Source organism: Lipophrys pholis (genome assembly GCF_963383615.2).
Source record: "Lipophrys pholis genome assembly, chromosome: 3".
Taxonomy (NCBI): domain Eukaryota; kingdom Metazoa; phylum Chordata; class Actinopteri; order Blenniiformes; family Blenniidae; genus Lipophrys; species Lipophrys pholis.
The window spans coordinates 18123063-18141644 of record NC_137627.1 but is presented as its reverse complement, the minus strand read 5'-3'; the positions used below and the strand labels follow the sequence as shown (position 1 = coordinate 18141644).

General features: G+C 40.8%; 1 protein-coding gene across 3 annotated transcripts in view; it reads left to right on the top strand.

The window, feature by feature from the left end:
• The window catches only part of arap1 (ArfGAP with RhoGAP domain, ankyrin repeat and PH domain 1), a 50602-nt gene continuing 32020 nt past the window's right edge, over nucleotides 1–18582 (top strand). For all 3 annotated transcript variants that reach the window (XM_080459507.1, XM_080459508.1, XM_080459506.1), the window contains exons 1-5: nucleotides 1–141; nucleotides 10393–11487; nucleotides 15599–15771; nucleotides 18057–18145; nucleotides 18226–18308. In XM_080459507.1, the coding sequence (XP_080315633.1) occupies nucleotides 10457–11487; nucleotides 15599–15771; nucleotides 18057–18145; nucleotides 18226–18308 (1376 nt within the window). In that variant the 5' untranslated portion in view covers nucleotides 1–141; nucleotides 10393–10456. The remainder of the gene's footprint in view (nucleotides 142–10392; nucleotides 11488–15598; nucleotides 15772–18056; nucleotides 18146–18225; nucleotides 18309–18582) is intronic.

Here is an 18582-nt window from a genome sequence, read left to right as displayed (position 1 = left end):
GACACTTTGGATGCCAGAAAGCGAGTCCTGGCTGAAGTTTTTCATCCGTGAGAAAAATGTTATCCGCTATTTAGCGACGCGGTCGCGGCGCGAGGACAAACAAACCGTCCGGACCTGTGAGCGTGAACACTCAATAAAACGGTGAGTAAACGACTAAAACCCACAGCGTTTTCTTTTTTTTTTCTCGAGGGAGAAACTTTTCTCCACCGGCTGATAATAATAGACACAATCTGGTTGAGAGAGAAAATGTGTGCGGTGTTGCTTTCACGCACTGGCTGCTGATTCAACAGTCTACAAATTGATGGGTCGGAGGAAATATTCTGCGGTTGTTTGTCTCTGCCTGTACGGCTGTTTTATTCTCACACGGATTGGTTATTTCTAATCAGGTTGTGTGACTGTCACGACAGTTTCTTCCTAAAAAAAACCAAACTTTTTCACATGTTTTTACATCTGCAGTCAGGACAGGTACACTGGAGCTACAGAAACTAGTGGAAACGAATCAAAAACGTATTTTATTTAATGGCGATTTAGAAAGATGTTTTCAGGTAAATTCATGTTTCGATTAGATTTTTAGGAAACAAATATTGTTGCATGTCTGTGTTCCCAGCTTCTTTAATGTCTTCTTATTAATTGTGGTGCGTTCAGGTGTTTTCTTGGAACTTGGAAAGTTGCCATTTGAGACAACAATGGTAAAGTCAACATGTCCTTCAATGTTATCCCTCATGTAAGTCATGGATGAAATATTGCTTGTAAAGTCAGCATCATGGTCTCCACCTGGGCTGTCAAACATAAGGCTCGTGGGCCAAAATCGACCCACAAAAGGCTCAATCTGCCAAACCATCAAGCAACATCTGGGTGACATCTCACTGTATTTTGCACCAGAAAGAATAATTAACATTACATTTATGTTGAATTTGTTACTTATTAACATTATTGTTGTTGTCAATTATTACTCTGCTGCAACAACAACAACAACAACAGCAACAACAAACTCTCAAAGTATAAATTTCAACTTTATAATGGCAATATTTTACTTGTCCAGCCCACTCAAGATGAAATTGGATCAATGTCAAAGCATATTTTTCATTTAGTTGCACAAATGTGGTTGTTTTGAATGACATCAAAGTAGCTTCTTTAAGTTATAAGAAACTTCCCACTATGCCAGTGGGAAACTCCTAGTTACAAGACTTCCTGAGTAACTGGGAAGTAGGAAAGGTCATTTATAATGTGTATATATATATATATATATATATATATATATTTATTTAAATATATTCCCAACTGGTAACATTACCAGATCCCAGCAGCATTAAAAATACCACTCATTTTCCACTGTGAAATAGAAAACACTTTGCTTTATTCATGAATGAAGGGTAGTTGCCTTCGCCAACAAAAGTTTGGGTGAAGGCCATGTTTTTATCAGCGTGTATTTATTTATTGATTTGTATGTACATAACCAACTTTTTGCAAGATCCATTGACCCAAATTGTATAAGATTTTGTGTTCCAGTAAATTTTGAGAGCGATTGGGTCAAAAGTCAAAAATCTATTTTCATCATAACACGGTCAGTTTTAGTTCCATTGATGTCAAACCAACACTATTATGTTCTGTTTTCAGTTCCCTGTCCTCAGTATGCCACACGATGCAGAGATTGGGGGGGGGGGGGGGGGGTCACACGGAAATTTTTAAATGTGTGTACATCTGTATCAAACAGTGATAACATGAAGCAATTCAAACGGCCATGACAAATGATGGAAGGAGTGGCCTGGTGGATCAAATAACCTTGTAATCCACTGGTTTCCATTGTGACAATTGTGGCGTTGGTGAAGGTATGCGCTCTACCGAGCGCCGGTTCTAGTTGGAATATATTTTAGTCGTAACCTGTTGGCATCCGTCACAGAAGACTTGCTTCACAGACCCGGCAGATAATTGACTCATAGACAAAACGTCCGTTAGATTAGACAATCATGATGAGAATGATACCTGTAGAGTTGCAGCCTCACTTCATTCTTTTTTACTACCATCGCATTTAGCTACATCAGATCAGTCAGACCCAGATTGCGAGCGGCTTAAGATTTCCACATCAGCTTATTTCTGCTTTCTTCCCCTGAAGCTCGGCAGAGCTCAACTATTTAGGCTCTTGTAAGTTTGTTAAATGGATGCAATAAGGGCCGATGTCTTGTGAAACTGCGATCATGCAATCACGTGCGTTACGTTGGAGGAAACGGTTTTTTTTGTGTTTTTTTTTTTATGATTTGAAAAGATCCGTTTGACTGACGGTGATAAGATAGATTATTTGCATGTGGGTTTATGCTCCTAAAAGAGACTGCATTTAGCACGACCGCCTTGCTCAACGGACTTTTGGAGTTAATAAATACTAAATAATGCGGCTGAGAGTTGACTTTTTTTTTTAATGTAGGTCTCTTAAACGTGAACCTGTTGTTCTTTGCTTTTGTTGAACAGACAAAAATATATAGTTTACTGACAAATACAAAAACAGGACCTGGTAAATAACAAGGACCTTTATTTAAACCAACCAACCAAAAAAAAAGTTGAGTAGCATGAGTAATGATGCACTAGTTGTTACTCTGACAAACTTGTAAAAGAGCCATTTAACACAATCTTAGGCCAGCTGGCCTTGTTTTGACTAAAACGCTGGTTTTGAGTTTGTCTTTTAAAAAGACGGTGACAACAGCAGCAGCGCAGTTCATCCTTATCAGTAAGTGGCAGATATTTCCACCACAACTTGTATCCGGTTGTATGAATCACATGATTGCGACTTCGGCCGGTACACATTACCAGTCTGGTTGGATCTTGCACTCGGGATGCAGCCTCTGAATTATTTATCGTTCATCGATGTTATATTGCAGCTCTGTCAGTCCCTGTCTCTCGTCATCCTGCTCGGGCTTACCTCTTTTCCCCCTTAAGTCTCTTCCTCTGTCTGTCTGTCTCACACGCTCACATGCTCGCTCGCTGCTGAATCACCTTGTAATGGGGTGAGAGGAGGAAAGTCTGTCCGGTGGAGAGGATGCAGAGCAGCCCGGCTGCAGAGATACACGCCGGATAAAGACGGGCCCAGTAGTGCAATAACCGGAGTCTGTGATTAACCTTGTCTTGTGCTAGTAAGTCAAGGTTAATAAATTCTGCATCGGTGGTTATTAAGTTTGCGTTATTTCACAAGGGGAATACATAATTTGGCAATGAGCTTGTACATCTTGCGAAACGAAGGTTAACTTGTTGTTGAGGAAGTAATTTAATGTAAAATCAAGAAGGATCACATTTCAGTCAGAAAGCTTGATTACTCTGTTTATTTCAACTTTATTTAATTTTTTCTCCAAACATGAAATAAACATCGACGCAAGTACATTTATAAATGTTCTTAATTTCCTAGTTTCATACATTTCTCGTGATGGGTGTCATTCTTTGTAACTTTTCACTATTCCATCCACATTTTGAGCTTTTTGCTTGACTGAGATATTAAAAAAAAAAAAAAAAAGCAACAAAAACCTTAAATGACAGTATTTGTCGTCAAAGTAATGTGAGAATGACGATCATATTAAAAGTCTAAATGAACCAGAAAAAGGAAGCGTGTGTAAATGACACCCATCCTCCCATAAATCAATCTGTTTTAATCTGTAATCCATTATCCACAGTCCAAATATGTTTACCCTCCTTCTCCAATCTGTTAAGTTTACATTTCACTGTTGAAATGAGGTTACTGTTATTATTTGTTAATAAATGTAGAATTCTGAGTAGTTAGACCATCATCTATCCATCCATGCATCCGGGTGTAGAGCCAGTTCCAGCTCACAATTGCCGGAAGCAGAGTTAAGCCCCGGACCTGTTGACAGTCACTGTTATATCATCTGAAATTATACCTTGTAATATATAATCCCAAAATAGATGAGTAAAATCTTCCTCTAGCCTACAATTCATCCACCTTTTGAGTTGTTCACGTGACTTAATAGCTTGTCCATGAAATAGTTGTGCAGTATACTCCAGCCCTTTGTCAGTCAATTAGTTGTACCCTGCTGTTCTTCACAGCGTAGGTGAACCTATTAATTGAGCCTGAAAAAAAGATTTTTTTTCCTCCCATACAAAACCAAATTTTTTTGCACTTTATCCATATATTATCATCAATTTTGAGTCCCATGTGTGCTTCTTCCAGTAGGACCGGAAGAGATTCTAGTGATATACTTTGCTCCCCTATAGCACTATTTTATGTTTGGTAGCTTCAATCTCCATTTTTCTTTTTTTCCACTGTAGAGTTTTATAATCACATGTGTCTGTTTTGTTTGTATGATTTATTTATTTTCTCTTCATTGGTTTCAAAATGCAAACATTATCATTGGCAATGTTCAATAACATCTAAAGTCGCCACCCAGACATCATACTCAAATAGTTCAATCACTGAGTTCTTTTTTTTTTTTTTTTTTTAAAACAGACTTATGACTAAGAGTCCAGCGTGATCGGTGGATTGAGGGGAGTTGCTATGAGAAACGTATGCTTGTGAAAGGCCGGACTCTGTATAGTTACCAGTAAGTGTGTGCGCACGCACGCACACACACACACACACACACACACACACACACACACACACACACACACACACACACACACACACACACACACAGAAGGTTGTTCACCAGAGGACATTGTTCAGATGCATTGCTGTACTGGCAGGACTGAGTCACTATTCAGTTCTAATTGAAAGTGGGCTGAAAGCAGCAGTGTGTGTCTACTGGTGGATGAATGAGTCATGTCCTGTGTGTGTGTGTGTGTGTGTGTGCACGCACGTGCGTGTGTTTCAGATGCCCTTATAAGTACGTCATCTTGATAAATAATGTTAGGATAAAAGTGCAATCATAGATTTTTGATTTCAGAAATCTCGCATATTTGAGCCCCAGCAGTGCAGGAAGCAGCTCTACACTGTGACCTATAAAATAAAGTTGGATTAATAGATGATGGGCTCAAGTCAACTTAGGCAGTCAGCTAAACTGTGATTGGAGGTTGGTTGATGTTTCCACAGTCACTAGTGGTTAACCTGAATCTGCCCACGAGTGTGTTAAAGGCTACTCCTCTTCAGTTAAGGAAAATATATAAGCACAGGTTTTCCTCTTGCTAATACACTTTGAAGACAGAATGAAGAGCTCTCTCATATTACTATTAGCCTTCTGATTAAATAATAAGACAGGATAAGATCATGTGTAAATCCAGCCCAACTGTGTCATTTATTTATTTGCGCCTCATCAACTTGCCTCCTCAAGGGAGTAATTAGTGTAATATCATTACTTAGTCCAAATCGTCACTCAGACAATCCCCAGTGCAAGTAAATGAGGCACGCGGATATGTATGATATAAATTAAAAAAGTCTAGTTTTAATGAATCCATTTCTACCAAACAATTTTTGGAAAGAACAAGTACTGCATAATATAGCACATTTATTGTCATTGTGATATCAGCATACATATTGCAGCAAAAGCCTGACTGTACTGGATTGTAGGTTTTGGCTTTTAAAATTTTTTTTATTAAAAAGTATCAACCCAAACCACACATATTTTATTGATGTTTATTTATTGCAAGACATATTATCATCGCATCCATTTTTCTTATTTCCTCACAATATTGATTCCTGTCTTGATCACTGTCGTCTGTATCTTTAAGGAATGCTAGATTATCATACTGCGCAGTTTGCATGTTCTCCCTGAGCGTGTCTTGGGTTTTCTCCGGCTACCCCAGGTTTCATCCCACAGTCCAAAACCATTCATGTGAGATAATTGTTGACTCCGCATTACCTGCAGGCATGACTATAAGTGTGTGTGTCTGTCCTGTGATGAACTGATGTAATGTTCAGATTGCATCCTCCCTTCAACTCCAGAATAAAACTGAGGAAAATTGATTGACGTGTGTTAAATCCTTGGAATGCCCTCTTGTTCCTGAACGGTGTCTGCAGTTCAGCTAGATGTACTTTTTCTCTGCAGTCATTGTGAGGTCATCGTGGTTTATTTTTTTTAATCAATTCCACTTTTTACACTCTGAATACTTCTGTTGTCCTCCAAAGCAGCAGAAGCATGCTGCACAGTTGTGTGGTGGTTCGTGCTCGCCCCTCATTGCAGGAAGCTTGTTAAAATCTTAGCCTGGCCTTTCTGTGTGGAGATTGAATATTCTCTGCTTTTCTCTGGCCAAAAACATGCGTGCGAGTAAAATTTTTCTGAAATTACCCATCGGTGTGAAAGTGGGTGTGGTTTTATTTTGCATGTGTCTCTGTTTGCCTGGTGATAAGCCAATAGAAGATGGATGGATGGAATAATATGAGCTACAATACCCACTGTATTGCATGGTGTACCGTAGTGAGTGGCTTTTACAATGACAGGAAGCCTGACGAGCAGTCGTGTCTTATTTCTCGTCAAAATTGTCATTGATTTTGTAAAACAGAATTTTGTTTATTAAAGGGCAAGAGAAAAATGTACTTGACACATGTTATTGCTAATAAACTGAGTTTGATGTTAAGAATCGAGCGCACTGACAGTCGGCTGCGTTCACATCGTTGTTGGCCGTCGCTGATCGGCGCACACCGAGGCCCAAGAGGTGTCTCATATCCCCTTTTGGTGAACACATACAGTCTCTCTCTCTCTCTCTCGCCATGTCATTAGGTGAGCGCTTCTTTTAGAGTGTGCGAGCAGACTCGAGCGCTGGGCCGAAACCATGCATTTTCTTTTCCTTGTTTGTCTGTGTGTGCATGTACTTACCCAGGAAACAAAATGCCCATTGTGAAGGCTGCACAGAGACTCTGTTATTGGCAGCTTTCTGAGTGGGAGGGAGGGAGGGAGGGAGGGAGGGAGGGAGCAGGGAGGAAGATGGAGGAGGGAGAGAGTGGAGGATAAGTGAATTGAAATCTCTTGAGAGCAAAATGCTGGTTCAAAACAGAAAATAAAACATGGTGAATCAAAAAAAAATAATTAACAGCTCTGCCAAGTCTAATTGTTTATGAAATGTCTCATTAATTTTAACAGGAAACAATGTTACTCGTGGTTTTTTGTTGTTTTTTTGCTTTATGTACTTTTGACAGTCTTCACACTTTGAGTGCAGCAATAAGGCCAAAGTAGGTTTAACTTTGTGAAGCACAGAAACCGAGGAGCGTTTTACCACAAGAGAAACACTGCAGCATATATTTGCTTTTAGGATATACTCTTAACTCTTCAGACTAAAACACAACAGCAATATTCTTCACTTATATGCCATGTTTTGAATAGTTCCACCCACTTGAAATCAAATTGTGTTTCATGTGACCACTTAAGGCGTCTTAACAAACCCTCTGGTAACTCAGTGTTTCAACCAATCTTCACTTTGAAACCACAAAATTGAATGTGTCACGTAGGCGCCCGGCTGGTTCTTACACACCATGTTGAGCAGTGCTCTCCCATTTTCACATCAGGTTCACTATCTCAATTAAAACTAAAAATGGCTGGATCTGAGGTGAATTTATCTGGCCACATTGTTGTGGTAATAATAATGAATTCTATTTGTATTGCACTTTACACTCGAGAATCTCAAAGTGCTGAAAACGACAACATAGGCTAAAAGCAGTGATTTAAAATATTTAAGAATCAGCAGTAAAATCAATAAGAACACTTAAAAAAACAGCAATGAAAATCAATAAGAGCTGCAAAACAGGAATGTTTTTAGTCTTTTATTTAAAACAATCTACAGGCTGGGAGCAGCGGAGCAGAAGACCCGGTCACGCCATGGCGCTGCGTTTGGTTATCAGGATAGGGAGGTGTGAGGTGTTGTTGGGGCGGAAGGAGCAGTTCCTTGAGGTAGAGGGGTGCATCGTCCATGAATACACTGGTAGGTGAGGAGGCACATCTTGAAGCGTATTCTGGCAGAGACGGGGAGCCAATGTAGGGATTTCCGGACTGGTGTGATGCGGTTCTGTTTTTCGGTTCTGGTGAGCGGCCTGGTGTCGCTGTTCTGAATGTATTGAGGTTTTTGAAGGTTTTTGTTGGTGGTGCCGTAGAGGAGTGAGTTGCAGTAATCCAACCTGGGGGAGACAAACGTATGGATGAGTGTCTCAGCGTCAGGCAGGGTGACAAAATGACGCAGGTCAGAAGCATGCACTTTGTGTCACACCCTCGGCATAAGCTCCCAACACTTATTGATGGTGTTCCTGATAGACGCACACACAAACTATGCTGAGATGGAACCGTCTGGTCAGAGATGCTGAGTTACATTTGAGTGAGACCTCGTATGCGGTTTTTTTTTTTTTTTTTTTTTTCACACCAAACTGTGCTATGTTTGGTTTGTGAGTAATACACTGATGGCCGCAGCTCAGCCTGGGCTATAATTCATTGCAACGGCAAACTCCAAGTTCCTCAATTTCAAAAATAGGAACTGCATTTGATCTGTGTGAAGACTGAAAGACTCACACTGACTGTCCTGGGGCCCTGTCGTCTCACCTCTGTTTGAGGAAACATTTGACAGGAAATGAAATGCGCTTATTTCAACATAGTCACAAATGCTTTTTCTCAAACTGGATAGTACCGTTACTTTGTGCTCACTCAGCCTGGATGGGCACCCCCAGTAAAGTCATGAAATCAGGATTTCTTTATATTTAATGTTGATGTTTTGTTTAGTCTATTGGTCAATATATTTCAAGCAAATGTTATCTATGTCAGTCTGACCTGTAATGTGTTCTTTTATTACTGATTGTAAGCTTTGGGATTTCAAGGATTTCACTTCCAAAGATAAACTATTGAGAAGCTGAATATGAATTAACTTGCAATAGCATGAGATTGATATTTATGTATTTTTGAACTTATTGATTTATTCTCTTCATTCGTCCCAAAAATACAATTAGATCTTATCTTGGAGACATTTATTCACACATCAGAACAATTACAGCAAATCATATATTTTGTCCGAACGCGACCGTCTCTCATGTTGGTTGTGTAATAATTTGGAGTTCAAATTATAAACGCTATTAAAAAGTCTTCAGCGTTCTGCAGTGGGTTGACGAGGTGTACTGCTTTAATATTTTGCTTTAGCTGCTGACTTGAAAGATTCTGCCACAGCTACTTGTATTTTACTGTCCAGTTTCATTCAGTCTAATGTGAGATGAGACATGTTGGTCTGTGTTCATCGTATCCCACATCAGAGTGTGTGTGTGTGTGCGTGCGTGTGCCTGCGTGCGTGCATCCGCTGAGAGAGGGCTGTGTTAGTGGTTTGGGAAACTGGCATCTTCCTCTGTGGTTTCCGACAATGAAACACTGCAGAGACAGAATTAAGGTTAATACTTTTGACAGGGGAAAGTATCTATAGTTGCATTCATCCCAAGTTGTTTGTAGTTTGCAGGGGTTTTAGTTGTAGCTCAGGTGGTTCTTGCGTTCAAACCATCTCGAAGGAGCTGTTGCATACAGTCCGACAGGTTTGCGTCATGTGAAAGCCGGGAGCCGGTCCCGCTCGCCGTTTGTTATTGAAGACCTGTCGTCGTGACTCGAGCTGCATGTGAAGAATGTCTGGAGCGTCTGAACCCTGCCATGTCGTGCATCAGCAATATGCCAAGATTTACTGCATGGGAAAACAGAAACCCAGAGTCTATTGTGCATTAGGATCTCGAATAATGGAGGCTGATCACCAGTCCACTTAAGTGGCATTGAAGTGTGTGTTTGAGAGGTGCAAGGAGAACTGATTGTGTGCGAGAGCATGCTTTGTATTCTAACACTTGTGTCGTTCGCACTTCCTTCCATGGCGGTGTGTTACGACAGTGTTTCAGTAAAGAAACACAACTGGCTTTAATATACCATTAACACTTGATGTTTGTCCGGTCTGGAGGATTTGGTTCTCGTGTGTGTCATATGTAGATGAGACGCACAATTTCTGGTAATGTCTGACTGTTTAAACTGGGTGGAGAAACTAACGGAGCCAATAATAAAACAATATTTATAAAACAACTGAACTATATGGGACAACTACAGCCGTGATCAAAACTTCCTCTTTTACAGAGGAGGCATACATTTACTCAAGCAACTTTAGCACAGAGAGTCTCGACACACGTGTGTTTACACTGTAAAAATGTTGAGGGATGGAATTGATGGATTATTAATCATAGTGATTTGCTTTCCTTGGAAATGATTATTAATGCTGTTTTGCAATACTTCACTTCATCATTTTGTCTGTAATCAGACCAATGTGACGTACATAAGCTATTTTTAAAAGTTTCTTGATGAGGTCATTATTTTCCCAAAATGTCTTTTTTTTTTTTTGCGAAATCTCAATCTAAAAAAAAAAAAAAAAAAAAAAAAAACCCAAACAAAAAACAGTTATGTTGTTGAAGTACAGTGTATTTTGTTCCAGTGTAGCTTTATGTGTCTTTTTTGTTTGTTTCCTCCACAGGTTGTGTAAGCCATGATATGACCCGTTGACAGCTGCGCAAACTTTGTAGACGGGGATTCTGTGGATGTGGACCATGTCTCAGTCTGAATCCTGGGTTGACTTGTGGGACTGGCTGAGCGTGCTTCGCCTGGAGCAGTACTCTGAGGCCTTTCAAAGTGCCGGGTTTGCAACGTTGGCACAGTGTCGCGGCCTCACCTCGGATCAGCTGGAGCAGATGGGCATCACCCTGCCGGGTCATCAGAGACGTATCCTGGCCAGCCTGAGCAAATGGCACCTCAATCGCGACGCGTCACATGAGCAAGCTGAGGAAGCGGGTAATGCCGAAGCACTGCAAAGAAAGAGACCTGTGCCCATTCCAGCAGAGGAAAAACCCGTCGCTCAGGAAAGTGAGCAAAAAGATGGTGAGGCCCCCTCAGTGAAGAGGAGAGAAAAACCGGTGCCGAAGGAGAGACAGCTCTCCAGAGTACAAGAGGATGGCAGAGAAGCAGGAGAGAAGAAGCCGGTTATCGTACAAAGACAGACACATAGAGGAGGTAAAGAGGATGAGGGGAATGGAGGAGTTGATGGAGAGAGTGTGAAGCCAGTGCCAAAAGAGAGAACCAAGTTTCGCTCTAGTGCTCCAGTGGACAGACGCTCTAGCTCAGTCTCACCAGTGTCTGACTCGTCTTTACCCCCCGTCCCTCCACGAAGCACCCCCAACTGCCCTCCGCAGCGCTTTACTACTTCAGAGTGTCCGTCCCCTCCTGCTGATTCCCCTACAACAGACGCACATGCAGAGAAAGCCCCGGCTGTATACTGCAGGCCTGCATCTCCAACCACCAACACACCAGTGTCCATGAAAGCTCCTCCCACCCCACCCAGCATCCCCTCCACCCAAACTAGGCCTCAGACGTTGTCCATCCAGCCACCGGGACAACATCCAGACAGTGAAGGAGCAAGAAAATCTCCATCCATCACATCTTCACCCATCTCCCCGACCGCCTCCCCAATTGGAGACAGAAACGCTCCACCTCTTCCTCCAAAAGCAGGAGTGGGATCTAAAGGCGTGCCACTGGTTCCACACAGATTCCCATCACAGGTTTCCTCAGCAAAGAGGTGAGACTTTTTCCAACCCCACCACTCCTTCACTATGGTGTGTGTGTGTGTGTGTGTGTGTGTGGGTGTGTGTGTGGGTGTGGGTGTGGGTGTGGGTGTGTGTGTTGAGGGACCAGCTGTAAATGTATCTCAGGAACAATCCTGAAAAAGGTTGCAAGGGAATTATGGGCTGCGTTTGCATGTGCGTGTGTGCAGAGGGCAGGAAATTGTGCGTGTGTGTGTGGGGATTGAGTTATGATGGTGATAAAAACAGAGTGAACCATTTCAGGTTACTTTGAATTATAAGCTGAACCTGCATTTTGGAGTCGGGCTCAGGGTTAGACCAAGGTCATGTTAATAATAAATACAGTTGCAGCTCAGCTTAAATTAAGGAAATGACTACAAATCAAAGTGTCCATAAGAACAATAGAAAATGTGTCTGGATTTAAAGCTACGGTTTTGTATCCTACCACATTGCAGATAGTTTTGTAAAACGATATCACTTGAATGAAAAATAGGAGGATTATAACATAAGATAATTCTATTTTGTGTTGTCAATATGCTTACATCCTTGTTTCCTGTGAATGAGTGTAAGATTTATTAATAGATGCAAAGAAATGATAATCATTAATACTAAGGTGTGTTTGGGTTTCTTGTTATGAGATCAATTTAATGAAAAGATATTCACCAATGTAATTTCTGACACGGTTTTCCCTTCCTGTGGATTCTGCTGCCATCTATTGGTCGATTTGGACCAAAGGTGCCTCTTGTGGAGCTTCAGTGTCAGACAAATCAGATGTCACATTAGACTTTTAAAGGACTTCCTGAAAGTAAAATAAACACTTCCTGAAACTGAAACATGGAAGCATGCAGTAGACGTGAAGCTCAGTGGCCTGTTGAATACTGAAATATGTGATCAGAACAAGCTGTGAGTGATGAACAGGCCAATAACATCTCCCTGTAAATATGTGGTCTAATTTGCATTTGCTCATACTTTGCCACAAACAGCCTCACCACCAACTAAAACAAAACACACACTTTGCTGAAAGCTGTAAGGCCAGACATTTCCTCCTCACAATGTTTTCTTTCCTGGTCATAACACACACTCTGATGGGGTATTTTGCCTCTCGATAAAGAATGAATCCTTACATCAGACTTTGATTTCAAGTGACAAATGCACCTTCTGTATCTTTTAAAGAGAAACTAGCTAAAAAAAAAAAAAAGGGAGGAAGTCACAATGGAGAACAACACCAGTCAAACACTCCCCTCTTCATTAGCCGCTGTGTGAGAAAGAGAGAGTGGGGCATCGACGTAGAGGAAAACCAGGAACAGCCCTCAGACTTTCAGAGCTCAGCTCGTTCACATGCTCTCGTTGAACTCTCTTTATTTCGTTGTCAGTGTGCCTTGCCCCCCACCCCCCCACCCCCACCCCCGTTGGTCGACTTGTCATTTCCTCCTGCTTTCTGATGTAAGATTGTTTTACCATAATGGAAGAGGACTCCGTCTGAACAAGTCGGGACAGGTGATGTTTATTGAAATCGCACCTCTCTCCCCCCCCCACCCCCCTATTTATGCTTGCCTTTTAGCATGTGCTCTCTCCACTTCCCCCTCTTTCTTCTATCTCCCCCATGGCAAAGCTTCTAACAAGGAAACTTGCCATGTTCATGTTTTCTGCTCTGCCGTGCTGTTGTAATTTTAGGTACCGTTACTCAAACCTCACATTGCTTTTGCACGCTTCCACGTTAAGTTGGCGATGTAGGTGAAGGTCGGAATAATCCTGCATGAAAGTGGATTTTCAACATTTTTCCCCAGAGCATTTGTTGAGCTGATGGTGTTTCTGTTGTCCTCCCTGTTTGACCGTGGAAGGAGCAAAACAAGTAAGAAAGTGCTCTGAAAAGGCATTCCAGGCATGTTTAGCTGTAAAAGTGATCAAGTGGGTTTTTTTTCTTTCTTGCGGTGAGGTTTTCAAGCATCTTCTTTTGGCTTCTAATCTGGAGTGACAAAGGGCTGAATTTAACATGTGATCGGGACTAAGTGAAAAGAAATGAAGTCATCCAGTTAACCCATGCGCTAGTGAGAAGTACTTATCGTTTGTTGAAGTAGTTACTTAAGGCGATGGCTCTGAACCCCCTAAATAAGTGAACTTACGCACAGCGTGGGAGGAGAAAGGAACCAACATTGTTTCTTCAGCTTACAGTCATCTTTTACTTGGCGTAGAGCAAGTTAAATATAGGTTGCCGCTCGCAGACCCCTCTCAACACGGCTCCCCAGAGAAAAAGGAGGAACTGTGTGAGCATGGCAGTTTCCCGTCATTGTTGGGTTTGTGTATATTTTTAATTAAAAACAAAAAATCATGACTAATACATGGTTTATGTTCAGAGTGTTGCATGAATTTAACGTGATCTTTTGCGAATGTGTGTGTGTGTGTACTAATGTAGTTCTCAAGTTGCACATCCTTCCTATCTATGGTATGAATTTTTATTATGTAGTTAGGTGTTTGTTTAGCTCCCAGACAGTTTGACACAACAAATAACAGCAAGACTCATGAACGTAAACTGTTTGTAACAGCCCTGAATAGATTGGATTATTTAAGCCCTCCTCATAGATTCTAATTTGCTGTTTTAACTCTTGATAGGAATCAGTTTCCACTTGTTTTTTCCCAGCTGTTTACTGCAATGTGTGACTAATGTCTTATGTGAAAATCATTGGGTCTTGGTATTTTGGAAAGAAGGAAATGTGCAAAAGAAGGACAAATAAAGAGGAACTTTCACAATACTGGATGAACCAAGCTTATGCTCTCACTCTTGACTTTCCTATTACTCCCATTGTTCTCTACATTTAGATGGTTTATGGGTTTTTTTTGTAGAGTTATTTGTGTTTAACTGTCTCATAGATTGACTGGATTTACTTTTCATTTGTGCTCTGTAAGATTGCCAAAAGATGTACAATGAGTGAGCGACTGCCCGTTTCTCCAAGATAACCTCCACTTGCAGTATTTGCAGTATTTCTGTTTGATGGTACTGCGAAGCTCAGTATGATACACTGATTAAGCTTGTTTGAGTATGTATTGGTGTATTGAGAGGTCATCGTAATGACCACTATATGAACACAAAGCTCTGTTTTCTCCGTTAGTTGTGTCATAAACACTCTCGGAGTCACGGTTATGAGACGTCCACCTGCAAAAGCCCATCACCAGTGTGAGGATAGAAACAGAACAGTTAGGATATCTCCAAAAAGTGCACAGGTGAATCTTAAAGTAGGAACATGTTTGAAAGTAATATGATAAGCATAATTGCAAAATATCGTAAAATATCGCCGTAGTGTATTCAATTCGGAAATATCAAGATCAAAAAAAGAAATGTAAACAGCATAACATCACTTCCTGAATATATAATTAAAAACATGCGTCAAGCAAGACCAGAACCCACATTCGATGCTGATTTTTTATTTTTCCTTTGACTGAAAATGTTCGCTTCCTCTTACTATTTTAAGTAAAGCTCAGTATTGTTTGACTCAGGAGAAAATATTTTTTTCTTCTGCAGTGAAAGCTGTGTCAGTCTTCTGCATATAGAGGCTGTTATATAAAAGATAAAGCAAAGGACTTCTAACTTATGGACAAAATGTGTTTAGAGTTCCTTCAGATGATAGCAGACAGCTGTTGATTTTCTTTCACCCTCTGGAATTTATCCAGATTGCATACTCCCGCTTAAATGCTACACATGCTATGTGTATGTGTTTAGATTGTCTGTATTTACTGGCAATGGACAGGTATTCTGTATTTGTATACGACAGATATGTTATCAGTGACTGAGGCAGGTTCAGACCTGCAACTTAAACCAGAAGCAAAGGAGGAAAATAACACAGTCAGAGAGGCACAGCACCACTTTAAAGCAGCAGTTAGTAATTCCAATTGTACTGGAGTCTCTTTTCTTTTCTTTTTTTTCCTTCATGCAATTTTGTCATTTTTCCGCTTCAGCATTGTCTAACTTTTTTCCCCCCCATAAACTGGTTTTTTTACTGTGGTGCTTCGCAACGGAAGGCGTTCAGATGCTGCTGAACCTTTTGAGAATGCGGTGAGGTCCGACGACTTGCCTGTCTCTGCTGACCGGGCCTGTGCCCCTCTGTCCACCAGCCCACATCCCACTCCCAAGAAGGACGCGGATGAGATTCCGAACGCCCTATCGCCGCTGGTCCCACCTCGCATCAGGACGTCCAAAAGTCAAGAAAACGCTCAACTGTCAACACGATCTGACTCGCAGCCTGCTCTGCCTGCTCGGAGGATTCCACAGCTGGTCCGTAGCTGCAGTGAGTGATGTAGTGTTTTTTGTTTCCTAATGATTTACAAACATAAATGACCGGACAAATCAGAAAAGCAGATGAACAGCATGTGACAAATGGTTGTCCGATCCAGAGTGGTTGTGGTTTATGAAAAGGATTTGGCTATGTTTTCAATTTGGACGTGCAATTTACTGAAAAAAAAAAAATATATATATATATATTTTATAGTGAGTGGAAACTGTAACAAGGAAACTGACATTTGCCTCTCCTGTTGAGCGATGCTTCATACAGATAGATTCCAAGCTCATGCTGATTTGATCGGATGCTGTTACAGATCGGCAAAGTTCCTCCTCTGCTGGCTTCAGTTGTCACAGTTGACCTGCAGCAAACACTAGGGTTTCTCCATTTAGTATTTTTATAAAAAAAAGTGAGCCACAGACCTGAGTGTGGATTATCTGCCTTATATTTTCACTTAACGTATGTGCCTGTGGCTGTAGCTTGATATTGAAATCGGACCTCTCAAATGTGTGTTTTGCTTTTCTATTAATGTGAACTTTAGCAATCTGGTTATATCCTAATTTTCCTTATGCATTATAATACAGGTGGGAGTTGTTATTTTTTTGTTTGTTTTTCCCCAGTATTATATATTAGCTTCAGTCCTTTACACCACAAGCTTCCATGCATAAACATTCATGTAATTCTCCTCCAGTCTTCACACACTTCTACCTTTTACCACACATCACAGAGCTTCTAGCAACCATTAGGAGACTCCAAATTGGCAGAAACTCTTATCCTTCCTGTGCATGTGTGCTGGCATCTGCTTCCCGGTAGTTGAAAATTACGCAGCGGACAACACGTACCAGCATTGCTAATTTAGGTCAGAAGACTTCCTTGTACTGTTATACTTCCCACTAAAAATGAAGATTTTAGCCAAGACAACACCCTTTTAAAATTTGTGTTACTTCTTTGTATAGCTTTGCCAAAAAGGGATGTTTTCCATACTAGAAATATCTAAATAACTACGATCCCGTTTGATTAGTCGTCGATCACAAATGTTGTATGCTACACATCCTGGTAACCAACAGTGGTCCAACTGATTCCATCTGGTGGCATCATAAGATGTCATATCTCAGAAAATGTGCACAAGGTTAACCAGTTGCTGCACGTACTCCAGACATGGAGAATTAAGGTGCTGTTATTTACCCTTTTTGATTTTGGCATCAAGTGGAGTCTCGGTGTGTTTGAAGCTAAATGTTTTAATTCGATTTTTTTCGCAAGAAGACCAGCTGTTTTTGAAGCTCTGCTGATGTTTTTTTATGCCGACATGAACCAAGTCCTTGTTAATCATGGCTTCTGTCTTTAATTTATTTCCTTACAGGAAGGGTTGACCTTTCTTTAACCTCTTCCTCACATGAGAGGGAATGTTACTTAATATTAGTTGCCTCTATTGATGTTCGACTTGTAAAACCCTTATTCAGATTATCTGCATTTCCTTTGTCTTTATTGCTGTAGAATTATATAAATAAGCGCTGCTGCTTATTTTCCAGAGAAACCCTGAATTTAGACTATTGGGCAGTTCTATATTTTTACTGTGTGTTTGATGGTACAGTTTATACTGTAGATATGTAGCAATCCTGTGATTCTTATCTGTGACTGGGTACAGTTGTTTTCTCTGCCTTCTGGTACTTTTTTGAATTTTCTAGATCTCCTAAATGGTGTATGAGTTATGGTTATTAAAAGAAGGCATGCTGAATCTTTTCAGCTGGATAGGATTAAAAGACTTGAATAGAGTGGTGAGAGTAAGTCCGACCAAATGAACTGGTAACTAGTATATAATAAATAACTCATGAAGACGTCTTTCCTCTTCAGTTATGGGACTAACACTTATTCAGTCAGAGAGTGTTCACTGTTGCCTTTTTTTCCTTCTTTTTTTTTGCTGTGGGTACTCAGAATGTTTAAAAATATGTCATGTTCACATCTGCTGTACTTGATAAATCTATTCATCACAGTGATTTAGCATTAAAAAAAAAAACTCCAAAAACACAAATCTTGAACTTTATGCACAGAGGCAGTACACAACCATAACAGCAATTCTTAACTAAAAGCAAAGTTAGACCTTTAATTCAAAATGTATTAGATCTTTTTTGTGTGGTAGCTGTATATAATTCAACCAGCAGAGGAAATTGGCTCAGAGGCGAATTGAAATCTGTTAAATGACTTCTGCTGGATCCTTTTGAGTTTGTTCTGTCAATATAATGATATATTTTTCCTATGAAACGTCATTGGTTCCGATCTCTTCCATGGTCTGTCAGGGTTAGGTTCAGTCGATGATAATTCTGATGACTACGAAGATCCAGACTTGTACTCCCCCGGCGTCCATCGATTGAATATATCTGACAGGGTAAGAGGAAGCTGAGCGTGTAAGAACTGTGTTGTTACTTTGCACTCTCCCTCCTGAGTGACCAATGTCTCTTCTTACAGGACATGTCCCTGACGGTGCCTGGCCACCCAAGCAAGCGGTGCAATTCTTTGTGTAGTGACGATGAGCTTCTGGATTACGATGAGTGAGCAACACACAAACCAGCAACAGAGATATTAATGTAGGAGAGCTTGAAATGCTGTCCGAGGGAGGTTTGGCCACTTGGCAATGCTGATGCCTTGTTAGTGAAGTTATAGTTAATGTCTGTTCGATACATGTACTCTCTCGATCGAGATGCGCTGATGCTGATATCAGTATCGGGTCCGGTACTGCGCGATGGTACTCCCGAAAGTGCTGTGATACACCGACACACGACCACTTCATGGAAGCTTGTCATCAACAGCAAGCAGTCAGTGAAA